At 43.3% G+C, this 17,967-nt stretch overlaps 1 protein-coding gene across 4 annotated transcripts; it reads left to right on the top strand.

Moving 5' to 3' along the window:
- The first annotated feature begins 368 nt into the window (after positions 1-368).
- Positions 369-17,096, top strand: ZBTB34 (zinc finger and BTB domain containing 34). 4 transcript variants are annotated; one of them, XM_063353467.1, is made up of 3 exons: positions 638-774; positions 9,403-9,526; positions 10,817-17,096. In XM_063353467.1, the coding sequence occupies exons 2-3, from the start codon at positions 9,486-9,488 to the stop codon at positions 12,336-12,338; spliced, it is 1,563 nt and encodes a 520-aa protein (XP_063209537.1). In that variant the 5' UTR covers positions 638-774; positions 9,403-9,485; the 3' UTR covers positions 12,339-17,096. The 4 variants fall into 4 exon arrangements, with proteins under 4 accessions (XP_063209534.1, XP_063209537.1, XP_063209535.1 ...); XM_063353465.1 differs by having other exon boundaries at positions 676-5,730; positions 6,063-9,526; XM_063353466.1 differs by having other exon boundaries at positions 678-774; positions 6,063-9,526.
- Positions 17,097-17,967: the final 871 nt, after the last annotated feature.

The following is a 17,967-nucleotide window of genomic DNA, read 5'->3' as shown; positions in this document are numbered from 1 at the left end:
CCCGGGCCGCTGCTTTATCCCGTGCCGTTCCGCACCTCCTCCCTGGGGCCTCTTCCCTCCGTGCCGCAGGGAGAGAGGGACGCGCCCCCGGCGCCCGAACCGGGATGCCCCAAGCGGCACCGCGCCACGTCCCGCGGCCCCGGCTGGCGCCAGCGGCCCCGGCCTGACCGAGCGGCCCCAGGCGCGGCGGAGCCGAGCCGCCGCCCCGCGGGAGCCCGCCAGGGCGGAGCGGCGAGGAGGGGCCGGGGCCGCCCTGCAGCCGACCGGGACCGGGACCTTGCTGCCGGGGCGAGCGCAGAGCCGGGCTCTTCGCGTCATCGCTGACGCTCTCCGCTACCGGTGCGTACTGAGTGCGTGTGACGTCATGACCGACTCACGGTAAGGGCTCTCGGAGCGGATGCGCCTGTGCGCGCCGGACCCCGGTTCCGCTGACGCTCCTGTCCCCGCCCGCAGCCGCCAGCCCGCCCCGGCCCCGGGCTCGGCGGCGGCCGCCGGGGCGGGCCCGGCCCTGCGGGCCCCGCAGCCCGAGCCGCGGCCGTGGGGGCGGGCGACTGCTGACCCCCGGCGGGGCCCGACCCGACCCTGCCCGCCGCTCCCGGGACGCGGCCCCGCCCGCCGCCGGTGCACGTCACCAGGAAACGGAAGCGCCGCCCGCGGAATCGGTTCCGGGTGCGAGCAGCTGTGGGAGCGGGCGGGAAGCGGCGGCGGGAGCGGGCGGGAGACGGGCCGGGCCGGGCCGGGGCCCCGCCATGTGAGAGACCCTGACAGCGCCAGGTGAGCAGCGGGCGGGGCGGGGCGGCGCGGCGGGACCGGAGCCCGCGCTCCGGGAGGGGTCCCAGCGCCCTGACAGGCCCCGCCCGGGCAGCGGCGGCGGCGGGACGGGTGGTAGGGCCGGCGGGCGAGGCCTCGGGTCTGCCACCGGCCGGCAGCCGTGGGGCGAGGCGCGGGGCGGGCCGCTCTGCTGCTGCCGTCGCTGGCCCCGGCCGCCGGGCTCGCCCCGCTCCGGCCTCCTCTCGGCAGGCGCTGCCGCCGCGTAACCCGGGTGTGTGTCCCCGGTGTGCTTCTGGTTTTGCCGGTGGGGGAGGCAACGCGCGTTGTGCCCGGGTCTGCCGAGGAGGGCCGAAGCCGCCGGCAGCGCGGGCCGGGCTGGGCGGAGCGGGCGGGGGCCGTGCCCGCCGTGGTGCTGCCGCGGCCGCCGCTCCGGCAGCGGAGCTGGGAGCTCTGGCGGAGCCCCGGTCTCTGTAGTTGCAAGGGCACCTCAGAATCCCCGCAGCTGTGCGTGGCGTGCAGAATGGGGGTCACTTTATCATAGCCGCAGCTGAGGGGGACCTGGGAGCACGCCTGGGCAGTCCCGGAAAGGCCGATACGGGAGAGCCCGGTGGCCGGGAGCAGACGCGGGGGGCAGACGCGCCGCGGCCGGTGCGGGGCACCGGGACGTGCCCGGGCTTCGCGTCCCGTGAGTGCGGTCCGACAGCACTGGCGGGCTGGGGAAACACCGGGAAGACGTGTTCTTCGGAGCTGCTTTACATCTACTGCAGTGTTGCTGATACCTAGAGAACATAGCTACTTCATTGCTTGGAAGAAAAACTGCGGCCAAAAAGTTATGATTTGATGAAGAATGACTAAGGTTATATATGTAAAAAAAAAAAAAAGTAGACGGATTAAAACGCATGATACTAATCAAATATTACCTTGGCAGCAAATCATTTATTGCTGTCATAGCAGAAGGTACAAAAGCCCTCTCCCTTCCCACGTCTTAGAGTTCCAGGTGTGTGTATATATATGTATTGCAAGTCCTGTGCTATCAGCTGGGGTTTTACACCAGTAGAGGCTTCTCAAAGGCTACATCTCAAAGTTGTCAGATACTCAGAAAATGTGGACAGTAACTATTTAGGATTAGATAATGGGTATATTATGAAATTTGTGCACAAAATAAAAGCTTGTGATCATTACTTGTAAGTTTTTGCTGATTTAAAGTTTATGTATCATAAATATGCCCCTCTGATTTATTTATCTGACATAGTACTTTTGCTGATCTTGGCTATCTCCAGTTTACCTTCTAGTAACTTTTCTGCGTTAAGAAATAGATACATACCTGTAACGGCTTTTGTAATAACTTGACTTCTAGAGCAAAAATTTAGAGATTATTTGTGTTGACGTTTCTAATCGTTGGGTGAAACTTTGTGCATCAATAGTGGATTTATTTTTACTATTTTAATCACCTCCATACAGGCAAGCAATTGTGGGGAAGACAGTTTGAGAATAAGGGACAAAGGTGGCCCTGGGACTTCAGTTTCACAACTGCTTTCTTTGGATATTTGCTCAAAAAAGGCTCCTGGGTTTTTTTTTTCTATGAAATGCTAACTGTGTAGTTCCAGTGATTTCCCCGCTGCACCACACTAAGCATTTGAGAATAGGTGTGTAGTGTTACCGATACTAGCGTGTGCGTATACACACACATAAATTAAAAATAATTGGTTTTAATTTTGATGTTAAAATCATCCAGTCCTTCAAGTGGTTTTCTATTAATCATGTTGTGAGTGTTGGTGAGCTAAAAAGAAGTCCTTTTCAATTTTTGTTAGAAACAAGTCTGAATTAGCAAAAATAATTTCTGTGGCACTTGTAGGGGTTTAATGTATTGCTCACCCATGCAAACGGTGGGATAATGTTCTGCAACACTTTAGGAACGCCTGCCTGACAGACGTGAGTTTTACTCTCGGCTTCGCTGCGGATGTTCAGTACTTTGAGCAGGGGGTTGCCCCTCCGTCTGCAGAGGAGGAGCAATGACATTGACTTTCACTGTAGTGGTCTGAGATCTGCTCCTGAAAGCGTGCGAGAACTAAGTTTTCTAGCGACTACGTTTCAGCCTGTACTAATTGGCGTCAGTTTCTGGGAAAACTGGGGGTTTCCTGCATTTTTATGAGGTAATGTAATGAAGTTTTAAATTGTTGTGTCGTCACCACTACTATAACAAAATAGAAGTGAAGCAGACTCATTTTCAAAGCTGTTTTCCGAGGAATAGTGGGAGATAAGCATCTTTTATGCTTTACTACAGATAATTCGCTATTTCAAGTTTTGGCCAAACTGTCTGTATTTCCATTGATTCCAGTGGGAAGGGTTTTTAGCTTAGTTCAAACTTTCCCAAAACTTAACACACCTTGTGAATTAAATTTCTGGAGTGATTTGTCAGTGGTTAACCTTTGGAGGAATGAGGAATAGGAATGAAATCCTGTTTTGTTAAGAAAGGAACTAATTGCTTCCATAGCCATTTATTTTTGAGAGATGTGGTTGTTCCCATGACTTTTGCATTACTCTGTCATTAGACTACTAGAAAGGTAGCTTAGTTCTCATTCAGGGTTTTTTTTGGATGGCTTTTGAATCAGGAATCAACTGTACTGTAGACTGTTCAAAGCGGTACTGAGCTTATCAAAAGTATGGGCAGGGAGTTTATGTGTAAACATCGGCTTGTGCTCGCTGTTTTTAATCATATTGGCCGTTTTGTTTACCTGTTAGATGCGAATCTAACAGAATGATGCATTAAACTGAGCTGGAAAGTTTTTGAGATCGCTGTAGTTGTAAAAGATGCATAAACATAGTGCATTTTATCCTGTTGGAGACGCTGCAGACAAAACAAAACTTCATGCTGCAACAGAGATATTACCAGAATTTTCTGTTGTGCTGTAGCATCTCTTAGGATCTGCATGTGAACTCTTTGTTAAACTTCCATCTGAGTTCACGACAGTCACTTACTCTGAGATATCAAAATTTCATGTCTGTATGCAGCAGTCTCTCCAGTTGTATCTCCAATGTGTCTAAGTTTAAATATTTTTGAGTGAGTTTAAAAGCAAAGAATACCAATCAACCTAAGCAAAGATTGTTGCTTGATTTATTCTTCTATGGATAGTAATGCTTCTAGAATTCAGCTTTGTAATTCCCTGGAAACGAAGAATTCACAAAAGAGGAGTATAAATAAGAGTGATTTAGGAAACGATGCTGTTTGACGTGACAAATACTCGAGCAGCAAGCCCGTACTTCTTTAGTGTTCCATTCAAGGGAAGCTTTGAAAGAAAATGCGTGAAACTATCACTTCATGTGGTCAAGCAGATACTTGCCATTTTACCACCAATCTTAAAGCCTGTTGCTTTGTGTCATTAATTTATTTGGTTTTAGTTAATAGGCATGTGCCTGTGAATTACTGCTACGAGAGAACATCTAGGAGACCGAATGCAGAAAGACTAAAGTTTTCAAGAATTTTTTGCTTACTGTAGTGCTATGATTCGTGTGATGTTACGTTAAAGAGCTTTTAAATGTTAGTTCTATGAAGTGCAGTCAAAGTTTAGAAAAATCTAGTTAAGCTCCAAGTGTTTCCTTAAGCGTCAAGTGGAAACATTCCCCCCGTCATCCTTTCTGTGGTTTAAAGGAGTTGTTTTAAATTTATAAATATATGTGTCTCTGTGTGTCTATGATTTTAGTGCGTAGATTAGATGGAGAAGTGTGTCATTAGGTATATTTTCTGTCACCAGGAGGATGCCTCTGGCAGTGTGTTGTGTAGACCGCAAAATACACTGCATGGGTGAGCTGAAAATACACAAGGCTCTATTTTTATTATTTATTGCATGTGTTTCCGGAAAAACTTTTAGTGCCATTGGTTTTTAAATCTGTTAAAAAAACCCCCAGTAGTATCTGATTATTTCACTTGAGATAAATATAAAATAATGTAGTGTCCTTCATGCTCTCTAAAGGGCGGAGAATTCTTAAGAAAATGGCTGCTTGAATTTAGGGAGAATTGAAGCAAAACCCAATGCTACATATTTACATAGTGCTGCTTATATTATTACAAGTGTGCTGTAGTTCTGCATGAAATTGTCTCAATTGTTGGGAGAGTAGGGTTTTTTCTTCTTTTTTTTGCTTGTTTATTTTGGGGGCTTTTTGTGTTTTTTTGGTTTTTTTTTAATGACTATGATATTAAAATCGGTTTTCTAGCTGTAGGGAAGCTTACCATGCTTCGGGGGCCAGACTCTCAGTGAAGCAGCGGTGCTGTGTGTCACACTGCATACGGCTCTCCAAGGGCACTAGATGTTGGCTTTTAAAAGAGAATATAATAATTTGCTGTTATGAGAGGTATAAGCTGGTAAAAGATTATATGATCAGTTTCTTCCTTGTATTCAAAGACTATTTAAAGCGGACTGTCTTAGAAATGCCCCTAGACTGTGACATATCTGATAGCAGGTTTTTTTTCGGTACAGCCAGCATTAATTCCCGTGGCTGCTGTAATCTGAGGACTAAGGCAAACGCAAATGGAGAGGAGTGAGAGTGATGAAGATTTTTGCCCTAAAACTTCCATGATCACAGCTGATAGGGTTAAAATTCTCTTGAATTATGATACATTTTTGCAATTATGTCTTAAGTTCTCCCAGATGGTGTAGTAAATACTGAATCCTACCAAATGCAAGGGAGGAGTCCACTGATTTATACAAATACCTGGGGTTTTTTCTTGCTTTTTCTCTGTATTCTGAGCGGTAATGTATGGAGCGTCCATTCTTGATGTTGCGGAGCGCTTTTTTTGTTTTAGTCTTAATTTTCCTTATGATCCCTCTAACTTTTCTATGTGTTTCTGTTTTCAGACACATGCTACAACAGTAATGATTTGTAATGTGTGTTTTTTCCCAAGGAACCCATGTTGCTGAGCTAATTAAAGAAAATGCAAGGGATCTTTTCTCACATCTTTGTGTGAGTTAAAATAAGCTTAATTTGTATCATTCACCTGTCCATGGGAGCGGCGAATCGTACATCAGTGAGTGAATGAAATTAAACAGGTGCAGACTTAGAAGCAGAAAGTAATACGACGTTGGCAGACACACAGCTTCGTGTTGTAGTTATATGATGCTTCCCTGCTGCTACTGTATGATGTCAGTAAAATTAAATACCGAATGTGTTTTGTCACCGTCTATTCTTGTTTTTTTTAAGTGAAATAAGAGCTTTCATAGAACGTAATTTTTTAAGTAAGTTTCTTTTGAATCCTAATGAGAAATGTTAAATGCATATCACTCTCATGTTCACAGGTTACTTCAATGAACACTTTTGTTGGAAGACATAGGGCAGCGATCCACTCCTAGTAAATTCGTACTGTGGTCTACGTTTGCTGTATAAGACCCTGATGAATAAATGTAATGCAGACGCAAAGAGAACTGATACGATTCTGTTGAGTGTGACTGGATCATCTCCTACAGAAATAGACAGGAGGCTCAACACAGAGCGCCGCTAAGACTTAGTGAATTGGTGTCCAGTTCTGGCCTGGGCTTTAAAACTAGAAAGACTTCAGCCAATTTCTCGCATACATAATATCGATGAAAACCTTAAACACTGTGATCTACTTACGCAGGAAGGTCAAGAGAAGACCTATTCATAGACAGGTGCCCAGAGGTGGTCTTAAATTTTACAGGGCTTTAACCTAACATTACAGTGTCCCACAGGCAGGGTGGAAGCTAGAGCAAGACAAAATGCATTATTTTTTAACAAGGAGAGTACCTAACATGGCTATGAGTTGTCTTAGCTCTCGCTACCGCCCAAACGCTTGAGTCTGTATAACTGTCTTCATTCTGAACTACTAGACCGTGGTCTTGGACCCAAAGAACACAGGTCACCTCTGTACGTGCTGAAGTGTCGTGGAAGGTAACTGTCTGGTTAACTGGAGAGATATTTTTTTTTCTTTAGATCATACAGTGGATGTGTCCAAAGCTCACTTGTGTTTTAGAGTACCTTTCTGCTTCAGTTTAATGCCTCTTGCCTCAGCCCAGAAGAGAAGAGGTTAGGGATGCATTTCAACTTGGAGAAAGCTGTTAAGAAATTGAGGGGTTCTTATTAACCTTTTCCAGGACTGTTTCAGGAATACTTCAACCAGAAATCATATTGTCTTGAAAGAGCTACTGGCCTGCCAGCATTGATGAATAATTGAGTATTGTTATGGTACGATACCCTGCTGAAGAATATTTTGGTTAATTCTACTGGAATTTGATTATGAAACTGCTAACTTCATTCTGTATACAAATAAAATAAAACCTTCTTGAGTGTGGGAATGTAACCTAAAGATTACTTTTATTTTCTAGAGATAGTGACATTGGGGATTTACGTGACTAAATAAGATCGTTCTTTTTCTAACCATTATTTATCAATAAAGCGTTGCTGGTGGCGCCTGCTTCTCTGAAACGTGTAAGGCCCAGAATTTTTCCCCAGTCTTGCCTTCCCAAATAGATGGAAGAAAGTTGGGGTGCCTGGTATTAACCTCAGCAAAATCACTGCAGTCTCAGTGCTGTCCCTGCTGCAGCCCTGCCTGCTCCCGAAGGTGGTGGTTATTGGCAGCCTCGTCAGTTCCAGGACCTCTGCAACTAGAGATTTCAGAGTTTGGCTGAAAGTGAAAGAAGGGTTTCCTTCTCTCAGCAGCTGCTGCTGCGGTTCAAAATTCTTGTTGTTTAACCCCAACTTCCTACAGATGTTTTCAAGATCGCAGGAAGCATGCGTCCTCAAAGGAAGAAACTAAGGTGGAAAAGTAGTCACAACAAGTGCGTGATGTAGCTTGTTCACTTTCTTTTTTTTTTTTTTTAGAGCAGATGGGTATAAAACTCACGGTGTACTGCTTTTTTGGGCTGTGTTTTGTGTACTTGATCTGTTTGTTTGCTTCCAAAGCAATACTGTATGTTCTCTTGATCCCTGTTTCTGGTTTTCGCTGCTTATCTGCCACATCGGCAGCCAGACTTACAGACCTTTAACTCCAGCATTCACTCCACTCACGAACAGGATTTGTGCTGTTTCCTCCTAACATTTTCAGGAGAATAAGCTGCTTTGTTTCCCAAAAGAAAGATGAAACGACTCTGAGACCAAGGATGTAGAATTGCTTATATAGATATGCCCATGGAGATAATTAGCTGTGCTAACGGAGTTGTGATGTGCAAGGATCACTGAGGGTCCCTTTCCTCTTGGCATCCCTCTCTTCCCGGTTCTCATGGTCTGTGTTCACGGTCCATTTTCGATGTGTGGCCGTGTCCTAGGGAGTGTAAATTCAGCTAGAGATGCTAAGATGCCATGATCAAAAGAACATTTATTTTTTTTTCTCCACGGTAAGGTATAAAATGTCCATCTTCTTTCTATCGGGTGCCTATCCTTAATTCATTCCTTTTGTCTGAATTAGTGCTAGTGGTTATAGTTAGTATTTTAACATTTTGTCTAGGACTAAATTGTGTCTGTTTTGCTGAGTAAGAGCCCTTAGGGAGGTATGGGGCAAGGAGGAGGGCCACTTTCTATGTGTGACAAACTTTCTGTACATTCTAAATGCCATAAAAAGGAGTAATTTCTGGTGGGATTTGACGGAGGCTTGACCAAGATCTGGTTCCTTAGCTCAAGGATACAAAATGATGCAGGAATGACAAATTATCACTGCTGGGGACCAGTCTTGTAGTCTGCACACAGTCCCCAGTGTAGGTGACTTGTCAGTTCATGTCACTTCAGGTCGACAAAAGCTCTTCCTCCACTTAGCAAAGAGCAGCTTCATCAGGAACGTCCTGATGGCGCTTGCATCTGTGCGTAGCTCCCAAGCCCCACAAATGAGAGGCAGCGGCCGCGCTGGGTTGCGAGGAAGCCCCGCCGCCCCATCGGACGAGGGGGAGTTGGCAAACCTGTGTCCCAACGGCGGAGGGTCCTCCCAGCGGAGTGGGCGCTTCTGCGGGGACTTGAGCAGCGGTGCCCTGCACGGCGTGTGGGGATGCTCAGAGTAACACGGTTAATCGTGCCGTTTAGCCACTCCGCTGCTAAATTGGGTTTGTTTGTTTGTTTGTCGTAACGTTTGATTTCTGACCCATGCCTGACTTGCATCAGCTCACAAGCTCCAAGTCGTTCTGTAGCTTTGTTCACTGAATGAAAGCCCTGTCCTGCCAAAGCTATCTTTGTGTAGATGGCTGCAGTCGTATCGCTTCTGTTAACCACCGTTTAGTCCTTATTTCCCTCATCAGATATAAGAGCATATAAAATGTCTTTTCCCCTACTTTTACATAACAAGTGCAAAACCTCAGATGAAGTCGGGTTTGCCCATTTCAATCTATGACACATTGGTAACCGACAGAACATGTTTAGCAACTCTGATAACCTGATTTTGAATGCTCTGTGAGAGTTTTTGACCGTTTTCTAAATCAGACGTAATTTTAGTGAGGTCAGGAAGCTGGCTGTCTTCCTTCTCTCAGGAAAAGTTGTTCCATTGTGAAGGTTATGAATGTTAGTCTTAAGTGACAGTCAGCTGATATAGCTCCAGTTTGTCTTCGTTGGGTTTTTATCATATTCCTACCTGTTGATTTTGTTTTTAGAGTGCCTGAATTTTCATAATTTGATTTAAATTGTTCATATGTCCCATTACAGCATGTAACATAAGACATAAATAGGAAAAAAAAATCCACTAGTATGTTGTGATACATTGGACATGCTTCCTGCATCAGAAGTCAATGGATGATGTTGAGATCTGTTTGTTCAATTGGAAAAACAGGTATGGTGGCAACATTACGCGTTTAGACTTCTGCATTGATAAGAACAAGAATAGCAATAAAAGTCTGAGGATTGCTGGGCGCTTGGTTCGGGGCCCAGTTTTGGAAGTGCAAGGTGATGTCTGCTGCAGATAGACACTCGCAGGGCGACAAGTCTGTATGTGCTTTTTACGATGATGCTCTATGAAAAGTCGGTAAAGTGCTTTTCTTTAGATCTTGTTTTGAAATGTATGCATTTCCCAAAAGCCTCTTGGAACAGCCTGTCCCAGCGTATCAGGCGAGTTTGAGTGCCCATGGGTTTTGAGTTAGGTTAGAATTTAAACGTCAGATCATTCTAGCTAGGAAATACCGCTGTGTCAGATGAGCTTCAAAGTTCACATCGTGGTGGGTTGGTTGTTTTTTAAAAACTAAAATCACAAAAGGAAAATTAAAAAAAATGAAAGTCTGTGAGTGGCTCAAATGCTTTTCCTGCAAATGCTGCCTCGCATATTGACGCAAACTCATTATTCTTCTTCTGACACACTGGGTAAATAGTTTGGAGTTGAGTCCACGCTAATTGTTTCCTTTTGCTAGATTTCCTTGTTTTGCGATGTGAATATTGAAAGAGTGTTTTTTACTTTTTTTAAATAATTATTGAGATTATTTTCGTAGGAGGTAAATGTTCAAACAGAAATGTCACTGATGTAGAGTATTCATCTCCTCTGAAATAAATTTGACATATGGAAAATTTTTTTCATATTTTCATATGTGTTATGCACGCGCGCACACACACACACACACACACACACGTACGTATGTGCCTGTGGCTTTTCTTTAGCAGGTTTTTCAAACTTGATGAAGTACCTTCCAAAAGTAATTCCTGGGCAGTTTAACAGTGCGGTTCCCTGCAAGTATCAATGTAGTATCTGGCTTGAAGACCTACTGAAGTTTTTAACTTGCCTAGTGACGAAAAATTAATGTTCTTTTGTGGGGTGAGGGTGTTCTGCAGTTCTTACCAGGGAGTGAGATTGCGAAGTTCCTCTCAGCACATAGACTGGCCCAGGGAGCCTCTGATGTATAACGAGCAATTGAATTATTGCAGCGGGATAATTCAAATTATAGAAATGCAAGAAATGGGTAGATCGAGGCTCTACTTTTTGTATTGTATCAAGTATTTACACCAACTGTTTTGTTGTAACGCACCTTAAACAGATCAATGTGGTGAGTTATCTTCAACACGTGCGAGAATTCAGTTTTGAAATGGAAAACTCTGTATTCCTTCTCAGTTGTAAATCTTCTCGTTTTTCTTTCAGATTACTCTTTACATCAGTAGAAATGGACAGCAGCAGTTTCATTCAGTTTGATGTGCCCGAGTACAGCAACACTGTTCTGAGCCAGTTAAATGAACTCCGCTTGCAAGGAAAGCTATGTGACATAATTGTGCACATTCAGGGTCAGCCATTTCGAGCCCACAAAGCTGTCTTAGCTGCCAGTTCTCCGTATTTCCGTGACCATTCGGCATTAAGCACCATGAGTGGCTTATCAATATCAGTTATTAAAAATCCCAATGTTTTTGAACAGTTGCTTTCTTTTTGTTACACTGGAAGGATGTCCTTGCAGCTGAAGGATGTCGTTAGTTTCCTAACTGCAGCTAGCTTTCTACAGATGCAGTGCGTCATTGATAAATGCACACAGATACTGGAGAGTATCCATTCAAAGATCAGTGTTGGTGATGTTGACTCTGTCACTGTTGGTGCTGAAGAAAATCCAGAAAATCGCAATGGAGTTAAAGACAGCAGCTACTTTGCCAATCCCATTGAGATCTCTCCCCCCTATTGCTCTCAGGTGCGACAGGCAGCGGCAGGCAGCGATCTTAGGATGGAAACTACTCCAGGCAAAACCCTACGCGGTCGTCTGCAAGAAGAAGGGCATTCAGATCGAGGAAGCAGTGGGAGTATCTCTGAATACGAGATTCAGATTGAAGGTGACCATGAGCAAGGAGACCTGATAGTAAGGGAAAGTCAGATTGCAGAGGTGAAAGTTAAAATGGAAAAGTCCGACAGGCCAAGCTGCTCTGATAGCTCCTCCCTTGGCGACGACGGATATCACACTGAAATGGTGGATGGAGAGCAAGTGGTGGCGGTAAATGTTGGTTCCTATGGGTCTGTCTTACAACATGTTTATTCGTTTACCCATGCCTCGTCACAGGCTACAGGCGTGTCTGAAACCTTCGGAAGCCTGAGCAATACGAGTCCTTCAAGGTCAATGCTGAGCTGTTTCAGAGGGGGTCGTGCACGCCAAAAACGGGTATCCGCCGGTCACTTGCATAGCGATGTTCAGGGCTTGGTGCAAGGGGCTGACAGTGAATCCATGGTGAGTAACCCAGGATATGAAAATAGCCCACGGGAAAGAAATGCCAGAGGTCACTGGTATCCATACAACGAGAGGCTAATTTGTATTTACTGTGGGAAGTCTTTCAACCAGAAGGGGAGCCTCGATCGACACATGCGATTGCACATGGGAATAACCCCTTTCGTGTGCAAGTTTTGTGGGAAGAAATACACCCGCAAGGACCAGCTCGAGTATCATATTCGTGGTCACACAGATGACAAGCCCTTTCGCTGCGAGATCTGTGGAAAATGTTTTCCTTTCCAGGGTACGCTAAACCAGCATTTGCGAAAAAATCACCCTGGGGTAACAGAGGTAAGAAACAGGGTAGAGTCTCCAGACAGAACAGAAGCTTTTGTGGAACAGAAAGTAGATAATGATGCTTCAGCTTCTGAAGCTATGGATTCTAGTATGGAAATTCATGCAATGTCTAACGCATCTGATTAAAATATTACATTCTAAGTGCAACACAAACAAGCACATTACTAATGTATTTTTAAAATCTGTTACTCTCTTAGTAATCTTCAGTACAAGTATAACAGCCTTTTCATTTTTCTGACCTTCTGGAAATCAGTTTGAAATGGTTTCCGGAGAAGACTACATGAGTATTCTTTGTTTTTGAAGGAGGCTGGGTTGGTTTTGTTTTTTTTTTACTTTTGAAGATGCTCAAAATGTAAAAGATAGTGTGCTGGGGAAAGGATAGGAAGAGTCTGCTAAAGTGTCCCTACTGGTTCATCTGGCAAGACACAAATTCCAGTGGAGAAAGATATTAGAATGAGCTTGGCAGCTCTGCTGGATACGCCAAGAAGGTGTCATCTCCCGTGTTTTATTTCCTAAATCCTGTTGCTGGTAATGAGTTACACAGCAGTGGTGAGAGAGAATATTAGAACTTTGATTCCTTCCGTGTGTCACGATGAAACCTGTTTGCTTTTACTAACTGGTTTGGGTAGTTAGTCTGTTTATATATATAAATTTGCTTTATATATATAAAACACTTTCACTTTTCCTGTTCTGGTTGAGGTGAATGTAAAAGTACGTCAAGGTTTATACTATGTACGACTTTCAACTGCTGGGTCTCCTCTCTGCTAAGGATCTAGGACTTCAGACTTTGGGAGGATGGTTTTGGTTTTAAAAGAATGTTGTTTGGTTTTCATTTTATTAAACTATTACTTTGTGTGCAAAAGTGAGCAAAGTGAATTACCTTGTTTTAATAGCTTTGCTTTATAACGTATGTAAACCAAATGCCATAAATCTATTAAATTATGGTTAAATTGTTGAGGGGTTTTGTTAGTTGTCTGGAACGCAAGCTGGACAACCTGTGGTGCTGACCTTTTTATATATATAGAGATAGATATATCTATATATATATTTAAAAAAAAAAAATTAGCAAACCTAAAAGTAGCATTGTGGTTTTAAATGTGTTTTTACTGGCCTCAGAATCTACCTTCATTTCGTACTGTAGAACCATACCAGGTAATTAAATTTAAACTTCATCACTCTTCACGGTTGGGCGAGACCTGGGAGCGATGATGTAGTTTAAACGACAGTATTTCCAAGCAGTGTTTTAATAGGTCTCTTCACAGAGAGCTGTTTTCAGGTGCACATTGACTTCCTACTTAAAGCTCCAAGTGATACGTCAGCACTTGGGATTTGTACTTTTTTTTGTATAAAAAAAACAAATACTCTATGGGAATTTCGAGCAATATGTCTGTTATTTCATGTGTGAGTATTACAGAGTTGCTATGGCTTCCCTCCTATTTTCAGTGGTTGTTTTCTGCATAAAGGAACTACCGACAACTTTAAAAATACTCTACATCTTTTTGTTTCACCAAACGTTCTTTTTAATATGGTGCTAACTTCATCATTTAGGTCAGTATAATATATAAAATGTGAAACCTAATGGTAACAGTTAAGCAAAAGCAAAAAAAAAAAAAAAAAAAAAAGGGCAAAAAAAACCCAAAACAAAAACAATCAAAAAAAAAAAAGAAGAAAAAAAATCCCCACCACAACAAAAAAACCCCAACAATAGCTTAAGAGACCTCAAAAGCATGAACTGGCAAACACTACTGTGTAAAATTCTACCCGGTGAACAGAACTAAACGAGTCACATGCTTGATTAAAATACAGGGTTTAGACGATTGGGCCTTATGTTTGTTTAGCAGATATTGAAAATACATCCATGAACATGCTGTTTAGCTCCTGGAATTTAGAAAGTAAAAGCTGATTCCTAAATTTACGGGAAAGCAAAAAGGTAGGTTTGCTGTCTGGTGAAGCTTTTTTGGCTCCCGTGAGGTTGGGGCGTATTTGTGCAGTAGCTTTATTAAATACACGAGCTCGTACTATTGTGACAGTCTGCAATAAGAATGAATTTCACTAAATACAGATTCCCGGTGGAAACCCCGCCTGCTCCGTTGGAGCAGTTTCAGTTAAATTGAGTACGGAATTTGCCTCTTTGTCCTAAAATTGCATAAATGAAGAGGCCGAGGGTGGGGAGATGTTTCTCTCCTTGAAGCAACAATAGAACTTTCGTTTCCGGCAAGGGCAAGTTTCTGTCCGTGTCTAGGGAAGGTAGTCTGTATGTTTACCCATTGAAGAACATGTTGGTGTTTCTGATACTGTTTTTTTCCTAAATGTTTGTTTTAAGTAATTAAATGCAAAAAAAAAAAAAAAAAAAAAAAAAAAAAAGTGTTTTGATGAATTAAGTTTGAGACATGCAAAATCCAAGAAATGTGCAGTTATTCTTAACCCTTTATCCGGGACCTGTGCTGTGGTGCCTTTGGTGTGACTTGTTCCGTGGAAGTACGAGTTGAGGAGAGCAGGATGTGGGTACTAATTTTACATTTCTTGAATTTCTCCATGCCACAATCTTAACGTTATTTAAAGCTAGTTCTTTGTATTTGTAAATGTATTAAAATGGTTTGAGTTTACCAAAGAGTGACTTATCCAAAATTGTCTCTGACAAAAACAAACAAAAAACCATCGCGTTGATTGTACAGGTTCAGGTTCAAAACATTGTAACGGGACTGTTACGGGGCAGGAAATGATCGCTTTTTCTACAAAATCACGATTCAGCAGTTCGCAAGTTCTGCTTGCTCCTAGTCGTGCTGAGAGGCCATTTACCCTTTCCACTGCTAGCAGTGTTAATAATTATCAAGCCATAACACAGTACTGTAAAGCGCAGCAGTGCTTCGAAGGACGCGTCCGTAGGCGAGCGGATGATAAAACGTCATCCAGCGTTACATTTACACTTACAAAGTGTGAGACTCTGGTAGACAACGAACTTCAAACCTGGCGACAGCAATTAAATTGTGCCTTGTCACATAATGGTCTGCCAGGCTTAACATTGCCATGAAACATGAAGCATTCTCTGACTGAAGTTCATTTCACGAGCCCACCCAAGCAGAGGACGCTGTGGTATTTTAAGCAAACTCCAGAAGTACTGTACGGTGTCTTGTGTCTGTACAGTTTTAAGTTAGCACAGAGCTGTTACACATTTCATTTACAATAAATGCAGAAGTCAATAAAAATACGTGAAGAAATATTTGACAGCAAAATAAATCGTGAAATTATATAGGCTGGTTCATAATTGAGTCTCTTCTTAATCTACCTTTTTAATTATAGACAAATGTGAAAACAGTGACAGTGTCCTTTCCTCTAGATGTTTAACCTATTATGACAAACTGTGAAAATAAAGGATTTTATACCTTTGCTAATGTTTGTGGGTTTAAACAGTTATTTTCGTTTTCTTAATCAGTTACCTTCCGTATTATTTCTTTTAAACTTGTAAATACATTTAGAAAATAGCTTTGTAAATACTTACAGTATATTAAAAGTTCCGTTTGGTCGATAAGGCCTCAAGATTGGCTCCGCTTTTGTAGCGTGAAATCTTGCGACAGCAAAAAGGATACTGTCAGTTCACTGTTCAGCAGAATATACTGTAGGCCTAAATTGATAGTTCTTAACGCAGTCTTCCCAAGCATAAATTCCTGGTTTATGCTGAAGCCTTTGGTTTACTTTTAGGCAAAAAAAAAAAAAAAAAAAAAAAATGAGGCCTCTTAATATGTTTAGGCTGAATTATGGGAAGAACAGCAGGAATAAAATCAAGGGCTGGGAAAAAGATTGAATGAGCTTTACCTTTAAATATATATATATATATATAAAAAAAATCTTATTTGAATTTTTGTATTAGTTTACTGTGATTCTTTTATTGTCATTTTTCTAAACAGGTTTCACATGAAACCATTGAAAGGGACTCAAATATGCAACACCTAATCTATTTTCCAAGGGAATTTTACCCTTGAATGGTGCTTTTTGACTGGTCAGGGTTATTTATTAAATTTTATATTTGAAAGTATTTGGGGAATTATGTAAATTCTTTATATGAATCTGTTTATTTCATGAATTGTAAATTTCATAATACTCAGTGATTGAATTGGAAGTTTAGCAAAGTCATTCAAAATGTTCAAAGTTTATAATCTGTGTGCATTTTACATATATTTTAACAAGTGCCAGAATAGCTGTATTTAATATTGTAGATTTAATACTACTTGCACATCCCTGTGACAGCATTAACTTAAGTTACACACGTTTACATTTAAGAAATAAAAATAAAGCTAAACAAAGAAGTAAGCCTGGGACACGCGTCCCTGTATTTGCCGGGGGGTGGGGGGCGCGGGTTGGGCAGCGGGGCAGGTTTTGCCGGTGGTTCCTGCGAGCGGCTCCTGCTGCGGGACCACCGGGAGCTGCTGCCTCCCCCGAGACACCCGCCAGGCGCTGGGCCCCGCGCTCGCCCCGACCCGCCGCCCCTCTGCGGGGAGAGGCAGAGCTCTTGCACGATTTTAACAGTGTTTGTTTCTGACTGAAAAGTCGTATTTTTAAGTAACTTTTATTTGTATGGTTGTTTTTCATGGTAAATAATTGAACAGTTTGAATGACTTGACTTGGTGTCATTATCTTGCAATATAAACCGGTAACCTCACAACTCCGCACTTCATCACCCTATGAAGTAAATGAAGCTAGCTAAGCTGATGCTGTAACGATTAATAACTTGCCATTAAGGATTATTTTATAGCATGAATTTTAAAGTATTTATTCAAATGATATTTTACTCTTGTATTCACTTTGTTTTTAGATTTGTGACATGAATATTTCAGTGCTGCTTTATTTTGTTCTGATGAATTTGTTTCTTGCTTGTAAATCGCTTTTTTGATGAATTTGTTTCTTGCTTGTAAATCGCTTTTTTTATGGTATAAAGTCAATGGGAATTGCTGTTTGTAAATTAAAATGCTTCTAGAGCAAATCTATGGTCTCGGTGTCTACATTTAGATACTCACTACTAAGGGACCTGCGTTTCAGATGCTTTTCCTGAAGCGTTATAAGAAGTCGCGGTTTAATACTCATTTACCAAGCAGGAATCAGAAATCTCCACGGAGACAAACTACTCTTGAGGTTTCTCTTTTTTGCCCACATTTAGTTCTGGGCAGATGCTCGTCTGGGTTTTGTGCTCCAGAACCCCGGGTCCAGCTCCCGCAGCAAAACGAGAAACGTGCCGGGCGGCGGCGGCGCGTCTCGCTGCAGGCCAGGGACGAGCCCGTTGGTTCGGGGGGAAGCATTTCATTTCCCCGGCAGCGTTCCGCGCTGCGCTGTGCCAGGCGCGGGAGCAGAGCCCGTGCTGCTCTCGGCGGGCGCAGGACGCAGCTCCCGGGGCTGGCGGTGTCTCTGCGCCGGGTCGTACGCTCGCCCTGCGCTGCTGGGGTAGGCTCATCCTTCCTCTGGCAACTTTGCACAAACAATTTTTGCTTTATATTCATAAAACCACCGCCGATACTATTACGTTTGGGTAAAATTTGCCAACGTCGTTGCCAGTTTTTCGTTGTGTGTGAGATGTATGCCAGCAAAGATTTCTGTTCTGTAATAAAGATGAATTGAATTTAGATGAGTTTTAAACTCGCGTGGCAGCAAAGGGAGTTTATTTTACGCTAAGGCAGCAGAGGGATGTCGCGATCTTGGCTGGGTTTGGCTCTGGGGGTGGCGGGGTCGGTTGGTTGGTGCCCTGGGACCCTCCGGGCAGGTTCAG

Source organism: Chroicocephalus ridibundus, chromosome 15, assembly GCF_963924245.1.
Source record: "Chroicocephalus ridibundus chromosome 15, bChrRid1.1, whole genome shotgun sequence".
NCBI classification, from domain to species: Eukaryota; Metazoa; Chordata; class Aves; order Charadriiformes; family Laridae; genus Chroicocephalus; species Chroicocephalus ridibundus.
Note: the sequence above shows the minus strand (reverse complement) of the source record. Positions and strands in the feature narration are given on the sequence as shown.